Raw genomic sequence first — 13,459 nt, 5'->3', positions numbered from 1 at the left:
GTCAGAGGCAAAGACACAGCTGGAAACTCAGAACCCAGACTGAGCTTTGCTGTGCTGGCAGGGAGACAAACCAGTTTTTGATTTGTATGTAAACAGAGCCAATCTGAACTGGAAGGTCATTAAGAGAAAACACATTTTACACAACACCCATTGTACAGTTCCCTTTCCAACTTTCCCCATACCAACTTTTTTTTTTTTTTAATAAGACTTTGTCTTCTCTTGTTGACTTTTTTAGTGACAATTCCTGGGTGTGCTCAAGTGAATGGCCAACTCTCACTGGAATTGATGGAACTGAAATTCTTTAGACTGGATCCCAAGGAGGAGTTTGCCCAAGAGAGATTGCAAATCCCTTTCTCTGCTTTCCAATACAGTAATTACCTGCAGAAAATGCAAGTCCATTGCAGATGCAAAGGATGATGTTTCCAAAGCATGTCACAGCTCTCACAGATTTACTTTAACTGAGGCACTCACATTTTCCGCTGTAGCTACAATTAAAATAAGATGATGAGAATGCACAAAGAAACCACACAGTTCTTGTGATCAAGGTGTTAATGTCTGATCCATTATTGTGAGAAGGCTTTTAAGAGCATTCCCAGCAGAAACAGGAATATATTTTCCCTGAGTAAGCTTGGAGGAATGCAGAGATTCAAAAGCTTAAGCAGAATCCCCATTAGATTTTTTTTCTGTTTGTTCCTCATTTTTAAATTGCTGTGATTATTTGACATAATTGTTACTCTTTAAGGGTAAGAGTTAAGCATTTCTCTGAAAAAAAGACCTGTGTCTGCCTTTAATTAACAGCTGCAAGTTCAAATGAGGGACTAACAGAGAAGTTGCTGAGTATCAAAGCAGGGAACCTTCAGAAGCAAAAGGAAAGTGCCTGTCATTCTCCATTAGTTCCTCAGGGTCAGTGTTGGCAAAACATACTGAATTGTTCTACATGTAAGCAGCAAAATAAAGAGGTTGTTGTAGTTTGCTGTGCTTAAAAGGGGACTCCTGGGTATAACTGTTAAAAATAGCTTTAATCTAAAGGCTGTATCTTTCTATAGCTTCCTGCAAGCATGAAGAAAGTCCACTCAAAATGTTTTAACAGGAAATCAGCAAACTCAAAGACACTTCCTTCTGCTTGGACACAAGTGTTCTAGTGACAGAATGGCTCCCAGCCAGGAAATCTGTGTTCCCAGGAGACAGCAGAGCTGGGACAAGAACCATCTGCAAATCCAGGATGGCTCCTTGGAGCTCTCTTTGCTCTGAAGGTGATGCCTGTCTTTAATGTATGTGGAGGACATTTAAAAATCATTCATGAAAGAACAGTAAAAGGCAGCTCTGAATGAACTAAGCACGAACAAAAGAAAAAAAATCCTTGCAATGGATTTTCCTGTTCTCTGCATGTCCCTATCTTCAGCCCCAGACTCCTGAAATGCAGCCATTATGCACAGCTTTATTTCTTTTCTTACCATAAGCTTAGCAATGCTGATGGTTTTTCAGTCAAATCAAACTTTCATCAGCTTCAGGGGATGGCTGGGATCCCTCTTTTCATCTTTCATGTTTTGAGATCAGTATTTCATAGTTTTTATTCTGCTAAAATCATCTCAAGAACTAAAAGTATAAATTTCAATGCAGAGTATTTTGATTTGATTTCCATAAACCACTTTGTCCTTTAGCTGTACTCCTTCATTTCCCCCTGCATTTATTCTGAGCCTCTCTGGCCAGGCTGTTCCCCTCAATCAATCCCTGCTGTGGTTTCAGTGATGGGCTGGGACAGGTCCCTGTTGGCATCTGAGGGAGAATCCTCAGTGTTTCCAAAGGCACCATTGCTGAGGGAACCCAGGGCCTTTTTCCTTTGTCCATCTCTCCCTTGGTGGACAGCAAGGAAGTTCCTTTTGCTGGAAAGCTGAGGAAGGACCTGGTTCATGCAGCCCCAGGGGGAAAAAAGGGGGCAGATTTCCTTATTGACAAAAATATCTAACTTGGGACAAAATAGCTAAACCTCACTTAGGGCAATACAAAGCTTTGTTTCAGAAAACAGCTTTCCTGGAGGGCTGTGAGACAGCTCAACCCCCAGAAGAATTTCCTCTTAAATTATTGCATAGAGCAACACTTATAAAAGCAGATGCCTGAAGGCAGACTTTGATATAATCCTTTTTATAAAGTGTTCTGAGGTCCTAAAATGCCAGCAGGAACTGCCACGTAGGAAAGCATTTTGAAAAAATTATCAATTTAGAAATGTAAATAGAAATAGGTGGCCAAATCTTTGTCTTCTCAGAAAGAAAACAATTTACATTTCCAGAATTACACCAAACAGAAATGAAATTTGGCTACAGATTGATAAATACCAAGATCCCCACCTGACTGACAAAGTGCCCTCTTGTCATGATGAAGCTTGTTAGTGTTGAGGATGATTTGGAGTGTGTTTGGCTGATTCAAGGGATGTAGGCTGATTTCCCTGCAATACACACTGAGCATGTGATCAATTTACATGTCAGATTTCTGGTCCCACAGATGTCGTTCTTAATTACAGAAAATTCTGAACAAAAAAAAAAAAAAAAAAAAAGGCCTTTACAGCATTGCTGGGATAAGGAAGATTAAGAAAATCCCATCACTCACTCCTGAAATATGCAGCTCTTCCAGAATAAAGCATGGCAGCAATTTTAATCAGCATACAGATCAGCTTTTTAGAATTAGCAATAAAATAAAATGTCAAATTATGATACCACGGGGAACTTAGGAAGACAAAATGTAACTCATACCACAATTACTCCAGCAGAATTAAAACTATTAACTACTGATCCCAAAATATGAAACAATAGAACAGGAAAGACAAAATATTAGGGAATAATATCACCTTTGTGATAGAAACACATAATAAGTAAGATGAACACATTTTTTAGAATCTCACAGTTCTGTGCACTCAGCACCCCCCATCAATAAACCCAAGGACAGCAAATCCAAACTGGATCAATGGGATGGACTTAATGATTGTGCTTCTAAATTCTAATTTTAAAAAAGGCTCAGATTTCCAGTGATTTATTTTGTTCTCTGAAGGGCCTGAGTGTTTTTGTATCTTTGTGATCACCACAGCCAGACACACACACTATTTACTTAAGGATATATTTTTCCCATGACCCTACAGACTCATTTCTCTGTCATGGAGAGGTCATGGAAGGAAGTTTGTTAAAAGTTAAATATGAGGAAGTGCAATAAAGTCTATTCATCTCTTATAGGAGGAAAAAATTAGTCCAACAGCACAGAATTATTACATAAAAAATGAAAAAAATAAAAGATTTTGAGCCTCTCTGCAGCCTCATAAAAACAGCCAGTGATAGTACATGGGCAGATGTCCTCTCTGCTGAGCAGTGTCTGATCAGAGCCCTTTTGGACTTCAGTGAAATAATAATAATAAAAAGCAAAGGGAGTGCAATTTCCATGGAAACTTGGACAGAGATGTAACATTGTTTGCCGTAAGCGTCCGACTGTGAATGGAAAATTTTCCAGTTTACACAGATCCCAGCTATTATTTTCTTTGCAGTGCAAACTTGGGCCAAATATTTTCTGTCATATTAAAGATGCTAATAGTCAGTTTTACTTTCTGTCCAGAACAACTGTGCACAAAAGCTTCAGAATCCACAGTAAAACATCGGATATTTATCTTTCCATGAACCCAAAACACATATTAGAAAAAAGAATAATTTGGGCTTCCTTTTATCTGCTTCTCTTCAGAAAGAGAAGGCAGATCAGAAATCATCTCCTCTTTATCTGCAATGTTTCAGACTAATAGACAGCCAGAGCACTGGCAGATGTGCCCACTGTAAATGGGAGCTTAACTCACAGGAAAATCTGCTGTTGAGGCACATAAGATGATAAAAATACACCAAAAGCACAGAGTTTACATTCACATTTATATAATTAATGAAGTGACTTTTATCTTACATGAGTTTCAGAACTCACTCTCTTGCTACTCCTCCCTTACCCAGCAGCAGGAATAATTGTGACAGTCCAGAAATTAATTTTGAACAACACGAGTTCTGAGCTGGGCTGCCCCAAGTGTTAAGCCTTGTGTGGGAATGGTAACAAAAGTGGATTGTGAAACTTTTGTCCCCTAAATGCAGCTGGTTGGTGTAGTGTGGGAGCTGTGATAATGACATGGCAGGTCAGGGAACACCTCTGCAAATCTGGTGCCTGACCTGTACTAGTCATAAGCTGCAAGAGTCCAGAGCTGAAATCTAAATTAGTCTGGAAGATGTGTGCATGCCCAGACATCCCTGCCCTTCCCACTGCTGGACATGTCCCACTGAGAAAAGAACTTTTCTGCAGGAAATGTGTGGTGATCTCAGATCTCTGGGGCTGACGTGGGTACAGTTTGGGGCCATACTTGTGCAGATTTGAGTTGTCCTTAAGTGAGATAACAAACACAATGGCAACATCAAACAGAGCTCCTGAAGGATCCAGGCAGAGCAGTTGTGTGATAGAGACTGAGCTGGTCCTGCTGGGATTCCTGGATAGAATTGAGACAGGCATTATTTAAGGCAAGGCACTGCTTAAGAAGGATTTGGTGTTTAGCACAGATTTCATCATAGGCTGACTGAAGCTTTCTCTTTACAAGGTCACACACAGTCCCAAAAGTCATGTTGGTTTTATACCTGCCTGCCCAGGGAGATGACAGAGCAAGTCAATCACCTGGCTTTGAAAATCTATTTCCCTTTTTACATCTTGCAAATTCTACTCACTCACTTGTAGATCACACAAAGAAAGAGGAAGCAGCATGACTCAGCTGCACACTACAATGGCTGGAGCAGATCCAGACCTTGCAATCCTTTGGGCTTTCCTTACCAAAACACAAAGCTGCAGCTTGGCTAATGTAAAGCTTGCAGTGTTTGTGTAAGCAATGGGAGATGGGCAGCAAGCCAGCAGCTCTCCCAGAGCAATGTGCTCCTCCTTTACATTGATGGCAAATCATCTTCTGAACAGTTCAGCAAGGAACAAAAGAGCCAAAGGGCTCTGATGTTAAAATGCTAAGGAGGAACAGCCTCCTGAGCTGTATTCTGCAGGCATGAATTTACACTGAAATCTAGTGGTAAATAATGAATTATTTTAGCAAGTTCCACACAATGCCATATCAACAAATATTTTTGTATAACCTGTAAATTACATAAGTCTCAAGAGACAGGAAAACTACTGACTTTAGTGAATCCAAGAACTTGGAGAAAGTTTCAAGAACCCTGAGTCCCAATGTTTTGTCTAGACTGCTGGAAAACAGTATCTAAAAATCAGCTACACTAGAAATTCAGTGTGGTCTAGAGATTAATCCTGATCCTCTACCAGTTTGCTAACACCTGACCCACAGATGTGTTTCATAAAGAGCATCCACATGGGGAGTGATGGCACAGTAAATAATGCACTGTAAACACATTTAACTTCGCTGTGTAAACAAGCTCAGAGCAAAATTCATCAAGAACTTCACTTCATTTACTCCCTGAGTGCACAACAAAGTTGAAGGGTTTGATGGTTATCTCACAGCAATCTAACTCAGAGGTAAAGACCTCAAATCCAAACCTGTTTCTTGGAGCAATGATGAACATTCCAGCCCAGCTCTGGGCAATGGGATGGCTCTGTCATCTCAGGCACTGCCTTCACAGGGGGAGCACGGATCAGGACAGAAATGTGTGCAATAATAATAAATAAATAAAGTAAGAATAGAGGCATCAGCCAGGAGATTTCTCTGAAAAGGCCTCACCTTCCAAAGATTGACTTACAACAAGCAGCTCCCTGGGCTGTGTGTGGGGGGTGACTGAGCAGCATCAGAACTTGCATCACTCACCAGCCAAGCTCACACTGCTTCAGAGGATGAAAGGCCAAGTGGCTTCAGGGCTTTAATGGCAAAGATGGTTCATTGAGCAGACTTTATGCTTAGCAAAGCTGAGCAGCTTTTTCCTTATTCCTCCCCAGAATGTTTTGGGCATTGTCATATGCTTGTAGTACAGAACTTGCAGTTACCCAGAGCCAGCTCATGAGAAGTGAACGGAAACATCTCTTTTCATTCCAAAGGAAAAACAACTTTTATGCTGTTTTCCTCAGCAAGCTGAAAACTTGGAGAGAAACCTAAAGCTAAAAAAAGCAAAGAACTCAAAAAGATTCATATTCTGGACTGTGGTTTCTGTTGCCTTAGCTCAAGGGAAAATATGGTCATGAGAAAAGGGCCTGCCTGGAGCCAGAGTTTTTTCCAACTCTGGCTGCTCTAGTTGGAGTGGCTTTAAATCAATATGTTGCTATTATTTCTTCATAAACAGAAATATTCTTTATGGGCTGTGTGATAGCTGTTTACAAGTGAAACAACCACTTGTATCATGTTTCCTAGCAATCAGTGTCTCATTCAGATCTTAAACACAGACAGTGATTGGGCAATCTGAGAGGCTTTTACAACATTAGTTCCAAGTTTCACTGATTCAAAGTGTTAAATCACCCTCCCAGAGGAGAGTTCCTGCACAGAGAAGTGTCAGCTTTGCCACCCTCTGCAGCTACACACAGCTGAAACAACACCACACCTTAGGAAAACACATCTTGCATGGCTTAATTTTGAAGAATCTCACTGTCATGTTACTGTGCACTGTCTTTAGTTCTGCACTTCACTTTTGTCTTTAGCCAGGACTAAAGCAGATTGTAAATATAATAGAATTCCACACTAACCTTGAAAAGACCACCTACAGACAAACCTGCCCCAGGCAATCCAGAGAATTTCTGTCTGTCTACAGTTGTTATACAACAAAATGTGATCATGCTGCCCAGACACGGTGCCAGATGCCAGCAAGTGTGGTTACCATTATTCCAAATGCTGTATGAACAGAGCTTCACCTAGGAACTGTGATCCCCAACATGCAAAAGAATTGTCTTCTGCATTAATTAGATTTATGAGAAGAATTAACACAAATATCTAATATTGTCTTTCTTGAGATTCCTCAAGGCTTTTTAGAACAACACAGTCAGTTCTCCTGAATGTTAAAGTGAACTTCAATCCCCTTTAAAACTGGAATTCTACTGGAAAGGAAACCCAGTTACCTGTGATCAATGACTGTGACATCAGAAGCAGGAATCCCCAGCACACAACAGCTCTGTTCCAGCTCTTTCTTACGAATCTCTCCTTGATTGTAATAATTTCCTGAAAACAGCAAACACAGCAACACCAGCTAACTCACTTTAGGTTCAGATCAAGGGGTCCAAACAGCTCAGCATCTTCTTCCTTGTGCCATTCATAGAGGAAATTAAGGCAGAACAGATATGGCAAGACTGCAAAAACTTAGAGAGGCAAAAGAAGAGAGAAAACCAAATCAAGATAAAGGCAGCTGGGAAAAGTTGTAACAGAGAACAACAACTAACAGGGAAATGGGATTCATCATCTTAAAACATTGGCTCCCTCTTCACTGAATTATTTTTTTCTCATCTTGCCCTGACATTCCCTTATTTTTTCTTGGCATCAGCCATGCAAAGTCCCTGCCAGAGCTGTGATGCCCCTTCCAGGACATTGCTCTGTGCAGGGCAATACTTGCAACTCAATTTTAACTTTGAAGTAATAAAATGAAAAAAATACAGTTGAGTATTAATGTGTGATTCAAGTCTGTAGTCAGCTGTCTTGAATTACACCAGAACTTTTTATTGTTGTGGGTGTGAGTCATCTAAATCTAGCATTTCTCTGGAGCAGTGTTGCAATCTGAGCCATCTCTAGCAAGCTTTGTACAATTTTCAAAGAGGGAAAGAGTAACTAGAAGGAAAAATCCTCTTCCCACAGCCTGTGACTGAATGACTTTGGGAGACTGACAGTGGGATGCACCTTGGATTGCAGCTCCAGCTGCAGCAGAGGGAACTGAAGGGTGCAGCCTGTCTGGAATCACTGAGGAGTACAAGAGGGTTCATTTCAGAGTGGTTTTTACCAGGCCATTACCAACACAGTGCTGGGAATAAACAGCTTTTGCTGCAGTGCAGTGTCACAGCAGAATGCAGGTGATGCTTTATCCAAACACTCCCACTGCTCCCAAAATCCCTGACTGCTGCTGAACTCAAACAGCTCCACAGCTGCAGAAATGTGTCAGGACATCAGGTGTGTGTCAGGGCTCCCCAGAAAGAATGGGCAGCTGCTGAGAGCAAGCCCAGCTGAATAGCTGATGCTGCTGGACCTCACCCATGGAGCTCTCACAACAGAGCCAGCTACTACAGAGAGCAAAGCACATTTAGACTGAGTTATTAATTCAATCTAAGATTATTCAGTGTGTCAAAGACTGATTTCTTTTCCCCAGTGCTGTAATTCTAACTCATTTCTAAGTCAAATTGATTGATAACTGAAAACTGCAAGTACAATGGTTTTTAAGTAATGATTTTGTCTCAGTGTTAACAATTTGCAGTGCCTTTGATCAACTCACTTGTCATCATCAATCACTCAAACAATGAGGGGATGAACCATCTGAATCACCCACAAGACTAATCAGAGGCTTTTAAAATAAAAATCTCTTAGCTCATAAAGGTGCTCTCCCCTGCATTTCCTTACAAGTCAGAAAGTACCTAGAAGGAAACAGCAAACACCCTGAATGTGTCATGCCACTGAATCAGGAGTAAAGAGAAAAGAAAATTCAACAAAATAAATAGAAACACAACATTCTTTGGAAAGTTCTCTACCAGCAGCAGTGAATTAGTCCCCAAAACTGAAATGGCAGAGCTGCACTTCAGCAATCTCCCCACAGCTGTGGAGATGCCAGACCTCTGTCCCTCAGCAGAGACAATGAAAGCTCTGCAGTAAATCTTGAATGGGAGGTGCAGAGCCATCAGTAAAACCACTGGGTTTCAATAGTTCAGTCCCTGTCTTCTCACCTGAAGGTCTGGCAGGACAGGAAGCCTTGGAAATGACAGAAATGTTGGCACTGAACTGGCTGGAGCTGCCAGAGGCACAGGGGGCTCTCTCCCAAAGCTAAGCAGCTCTCAGTGTGAGAATTCTGGTACTGCAATGTGGTCTGAAAGATCAACTCAAACCAGGTTGTTTCTCATGCACAGACACCTGAACAATGGAGTAACTGCTCAGGTGTCAGCTCTGCAGAACAATCTGGAGCTTCAGCAGATCATGAGAAGAACACAAAAGTGTTGTGTGCTGTGAAAAGTTCTTGTTCTGGGCAAACAATGGAGCCTGTGAGAATCTCTCCACTCTTTTCAGCCCCAGCTGCAATGCTGCTTCCAGTTTGTCATCACTGCCCTTCCAAAAATTACATGAACCAAAGGAAGAGTCCAAGGGAGAGTGATGAGAATGATTAGAGGTTTAGAAAACATGATCTATGAGGGAAGACTGCAAGCAATCAGGTTGTTTAGTCTGGAGAAGATAAGGCAGAAGAGGCAGATAACAGTCCTAAAATATGTAAGAGGCTGTTACAAAGGGATACTCTGATTTCTATGTTCCTGCCAGGCATGAAAAAATAAACAAACAAGCTTAAATTACACCAGTGACTCAGGAAAAAGTGATTTGAGGGAAAGCTAAAGCAGCACCGACACAGACCCCACAGGCTGAGGCACCTCCCCGGACATCCTGGAGAACAAACATTTGTCTGCAGCAAGTGAAGGCACATCGCTGCTGCTTGCAGGTCAGCACTGATGGACAGCGCGGCCTCGCATTCCCTGCCGGGCTATTGCTCCATGATCGGATCGCAAAGCAAGTGCTGCTTTAGGTGTGTTACAGTGGACATTAAAACTGGACCATCCCAACAAGTCTTGAGCAAGACAACAGAATCACAGGGAGATGGCAAAAGGCCGCGCTGAGCAGCACTTCTGACAGCACAATGACACCGCCCCGCAGCCTGAAAGGGCCTCAGCATCGCAACTTTCAATTTGAGCACGTTCCCCTCTGCTCCCTCACGCCACGCTCTTGCAGAGGAGAGGGGAGGCGAGGAAGGGCGGGCGATGGCCGCTCCGTGCCTCAGTTTCCCCACAGCGTCACGGCGCGAGGCCACACACGCGAGGAGCCATCGCGGCGGCCTCCCCGTGCCCCGGGGAGTGGCGGGGATGGATGGGGGTGCGGGTGCGTGGGTGGTCCCCGCTCACCTGCGGAGCAGCAGAGCACGGCGGGGGCGGCCCCGGCGCTGCGCAGGCCGAGCAGGGCGGGGGCGAAGAACATGGCCTCGTCATCGGGGTGCGCCGTCAGCAGCAGCGCGCGCCCGCCCCGCGCGCCCCCACGGCACCCCGCGCGGCCCCGGCGCAGGCGGCGCGCGCCCCCGAGCAGCAGCAGCAGCAGCAGCGGCGGCAGCACCGAGAGCGCCGCCGGCGTCCCCCAGCACCACCGGCCCGCTGCCATGGCGACCGCCCCGCGCCGCCGCCGTGCCGCCGGGAAACGCCGGCCGCCGCGCGAAGGTTCCGCCGCACCAAAGGGTCCCACCCTCCCCAGGGCCCTCCCGTCCCCGCCTCGGGGCGGGGCCGCTCGGCCGCTGCCGCGGAAACGGGGCCCGGGCCGCGCCACTTTAGGGAAACGTGTCCCGCTCCTGCTGCTCCGTGAGGAGCGGGACCCTGCGCTGGCCAGGCCCGAGGGTGTGCGCTGAACACCGGCTGTGCCCCTGGGCCAAAGCCGTACTGACCATGCCGGTGCCTCCACAGCGATTAACAGTGAAAAAGTCCTGCCGTTCAGCGTGTGGTACCTTTTATCCCTGCTGTGGAACAGACGTGGGTTAAGGGGAAGCTCAAAAACAGGGCAGGAGGAGCTTGTCTTCACACACGTTCTGTGGGCTATCCCCAGTGTGGCTGCAAACGGGGGGAACTTTTGGGTATGGTTTAGAAGTGAAGTCAACCACTGGAGAAAGCTACAGAGCAGAAGGAGACAGGAAGCATTAAAATAAACATGAAACAGTCAGGCAGATGCACGATGGCATGAATACTTTGCTTTTCCTAACAGGCAAGATGGAAGACAAGTGTACAGAGCAATGGTGGAGTGTGGGAGCTGGGTGGGTTAAAGCATAAAAGGTGAATACAATTTATAAGAGTTCTGAGGAGCAGCTCAGACCTCAGCAGGTGTATGCCTGACTGGTCTCCCCTGGCTCTTATTTGGACATCTTTAACTTCCAAGTGATTCCAAGCAAGAGTCATTGGCTTGTGTTGGGATTAGAGACTGTGAACATCAGTCTGGAGATGTGCCGTGTCACCATAGCGTGGCACTTTTAACCACGGTAATAACCCAACCCTTGGTACAACACGTGTTTGCTGAATGATCCTGCTCACCACAGAGTGAGCCCCAGTTTTTTCGTCTGAACCAGTAATTGTGTGGGCACCCATCCTGCAAATGTGGGCACGACTTCTCCATTTAATGGAAATTGTGACCATGAAGTAATCTAACCTTGCCTAATGCTATGTCTTTCCCATAGTAAACCTGATTAGAGATGAATTTGTGATTTTAGCGCATCCTGAGTTGCACATTTGCACGTACGACGCCGTGCAGATTTGAAACTCCTGAGAACGCAAGGAACGAGTTACACACTCCTCATTCCAGGGGAGGAATTATCAGACATTTAACGAGATTTAAACCTCTCTCACATTTTCGGAAGTCATTCGTCGCCGGGGCTCGGGCCCGAGCTCAGGGACAGCGCGGGAAGCACCGCGGACGGGGCGGGAAGAACCCTGCGGGACCGGACGGGCTCCGGGCGATGCTCCCGTGAGGCCGCGCTCATCGGCACGGCCGCGGCCGGGGCCCCTTATGGGTTATTATCAATTTACACCGGTCCGGCGGGGGCCAGCGGGGCGCTGCGGCTCCCTGGTGGTCCGAGCCCCGGGAGCCCCTCACGGGCCCGGCCCCGTTCGCCTCATGGCGGCCGCGCCCCCCCCGGCCCTCAGCGGGAGGGGGAAGGAGCCCCTCCCCGCCGCACCGGCCAGCGGTCCTGGAAGGGACATAGCACCCCGCCCTCCCACCGCCGCGCTCCCCGGTGACTTTTCTCGGAATTTTACTGCCTGTGCTTCACCACACAACAGCACAGCCTGAGGAAGGGGACAGCCACCGTGGCCGGTGAAAGGTACCGGTGAAAGGTGCCGCGGCTTGTTCTGTATCTGGCAGGACCTGGCGGGAGGGGGCGGAGCGCGCGGGGCCGGGGGAGGGGAGGCAAGATGGCGGCGGCGGCGGCGCTGAGGGTGAGGTGAGACGCCGCGCCCGCCCAGCCCCGCCGGGACCCGCCGGCACCCGCCGCCCGGGCCGCCCCCGCGCCGCGCCTCGGTAAGCGCGGGGAGCCCGGCGGGGCGGCGCGGGGGCAGCGGGCTGAGCGCCTCCGCTGTGAGGAGGAGGAGGAGAAGGAGGAGGGGGAGGAGGGGGAAGAGGCGGGGGCCCGGCCATCCCGTCCTCCTCCCTCCTCACGGGGACGGAGCCCTGTGGTCTCCGGGGGGAGGGCGCTGGAGCCGGGGGTGCCCGTGGGGCAGCCGCCGGGGCTGCGGGGGGTTGGCGGATCAGCGCCGGGGGGTGCCCGGTGCCCGCGGGGCTCTCCCCCATTGACGCTGAGGGTGCGCGGGGATGGCGGGGCACGGAGCGCTGGCCCTCGCTGGGAAGTTTGTGCAGAAATCCCAGAGCATCTCCGTGCTGGGCGTTCATCCTTGCGCTGTGGGCAGGAGGAGTGCAAGTTAAAAAACGAAAAAAAAAAATGAAAAGAAGGGTCAGTTCTTCCAAATCGTCCCCTCGGAGGCTCGGCCAGGAGCGCGGTGGTTGCTGAGGATGTGCTGCGGCCGCAGCTCCGTGTCGGGCGAGCATCGCTGTCAGTGCCGGGGAGTTGTTGCTGATGCTGACGCTGAATTATTCATATGGGACCTGTAAACATCCCCGGCTTCTGTCATCTCCGGGCTGCTGCAGGGCACAATGGAAGTGGCTTTTGCTAGAATTATTCTGACTTGATGGTAAAGAACTTCGTGCTTGCTGATTTTTCTGTACTTAGAAAAGCTGTGTGTATCAAGTTGGTTGCAGTTAGCTAGGATTCGAGGTGGATGTATGAACTGTCAGTGGCAGACAGGCTCCAGTAAGCAAGTAGATATTGTGAACAATCTGTTGTCCAAAATCTGCTTCTTCTTGTTTCACAGATGTGGTTTTAACAAGTCTGTTACCTTTTCATGATTCTAAATGTTGGTGTAACCTGGGACAACTTATTACAGTGGAGATGTCTAGTCTTGAATACTTGATTTTTGTGGCAGTATTCTTTTATTAATTTTCTATAATTATGAACTGTTTGAGCTCAGATAGGGATTTTTATCCTAGGCAGGATGATTTGAGAGGTAAAATCCAGAGCAATTATAACAAAAGCTGGTGTTGGTAAGTGGGATGGCACAGTGCAAGTGCCTGAAGAAGTGGCCACAGTTCTGTCACTGCACACAGGGACTGTGCAGCTCTGTTGCAGTTTTGCACTGGAATTTTATTCCGCAGAATGTTGTTGTAATTCCTGATTAACTAAACAACCTTGACATTTGGAAAGGAAGTCTGGAA

At 46.7% G+C, this 13,459-nt stretch overlaps 2 protein-coding genes across 5 annotated transcripts in view; one reads left to right on the top strand and one right to left on the bottom strand.

Annotated features, from left to right (window-relative positions):
* PIGL (phosphatidylinositol glycan anchor biosynthesis class L) overlaps positions 1–10,315 on the bottom strand; it is a 53,173-nt gene extending 42,858 nt beyond the window's left edge. Inside the window, exons 1-2 of one of the 2 annotated variants that reach the window (XM_054287412.1) lie at positions 10,066–10,315; positions 7,051–7,150 (exon numbers count right to left, since the gene is read on the bottom strand). In XM_054287412.1, the coding sequence (XP_054143387.1) occupies positions 7,051–7,150; positions 10,066–10,315 (350 nt within the window). The remainder of the gene's footprint in view (positions 1–7,050; positions 7,151–10,065) is intronic. The other variant, XM_054287413.1, reaches the window with a different exon arrangement.
* A 1,834-nt stretch (positions 10,316–12,149) lies between these two features.
* NCOR1 (nuclear receptor corepressor 1) overlaps positions 12,150–13,459 on the top strand; it is a 54,076-nt gene continuing 52,766 nt past the window's right edge. For 2 of the 3 annotated variants that reach the window (XM_054286983.1, XM_054286980.1), the window contains exon 1: positions 12,150–12,211. The gene's annotated coding sequence lies outside the window, so the exon portion shown is untranslated. Of the gene's footprint in view, positions 12,212–12,788; positions 12,880–13,459 lie in introns of those variants that run through there. The other variant, XM_054286982.1, reaches the window with a different exon arrangement.

Source organism: Melozone crissalis, unplaced genomic scaffold, assembly GCF_028551555.1.
Source record: "Melozone crissalis strain CALT ecotype California unplaced genomic scaffold, PUWL_Pcris_2 ptg000057l_1, whole genome shotgun sequence".
In the NCBI taxonomy this organism is placed as follows: domain Eukaryota; kingdom Metazoa; phylum Chordata; class Aves; order Passeriformes; family Passerellidae; genus Melozone; species Melozone crissalis.
The sequence above is the reverse complement of the archived record's forward strand: the minus strand, read 5'-3'. Positions and strand labels throughout refer to the sequence as shown.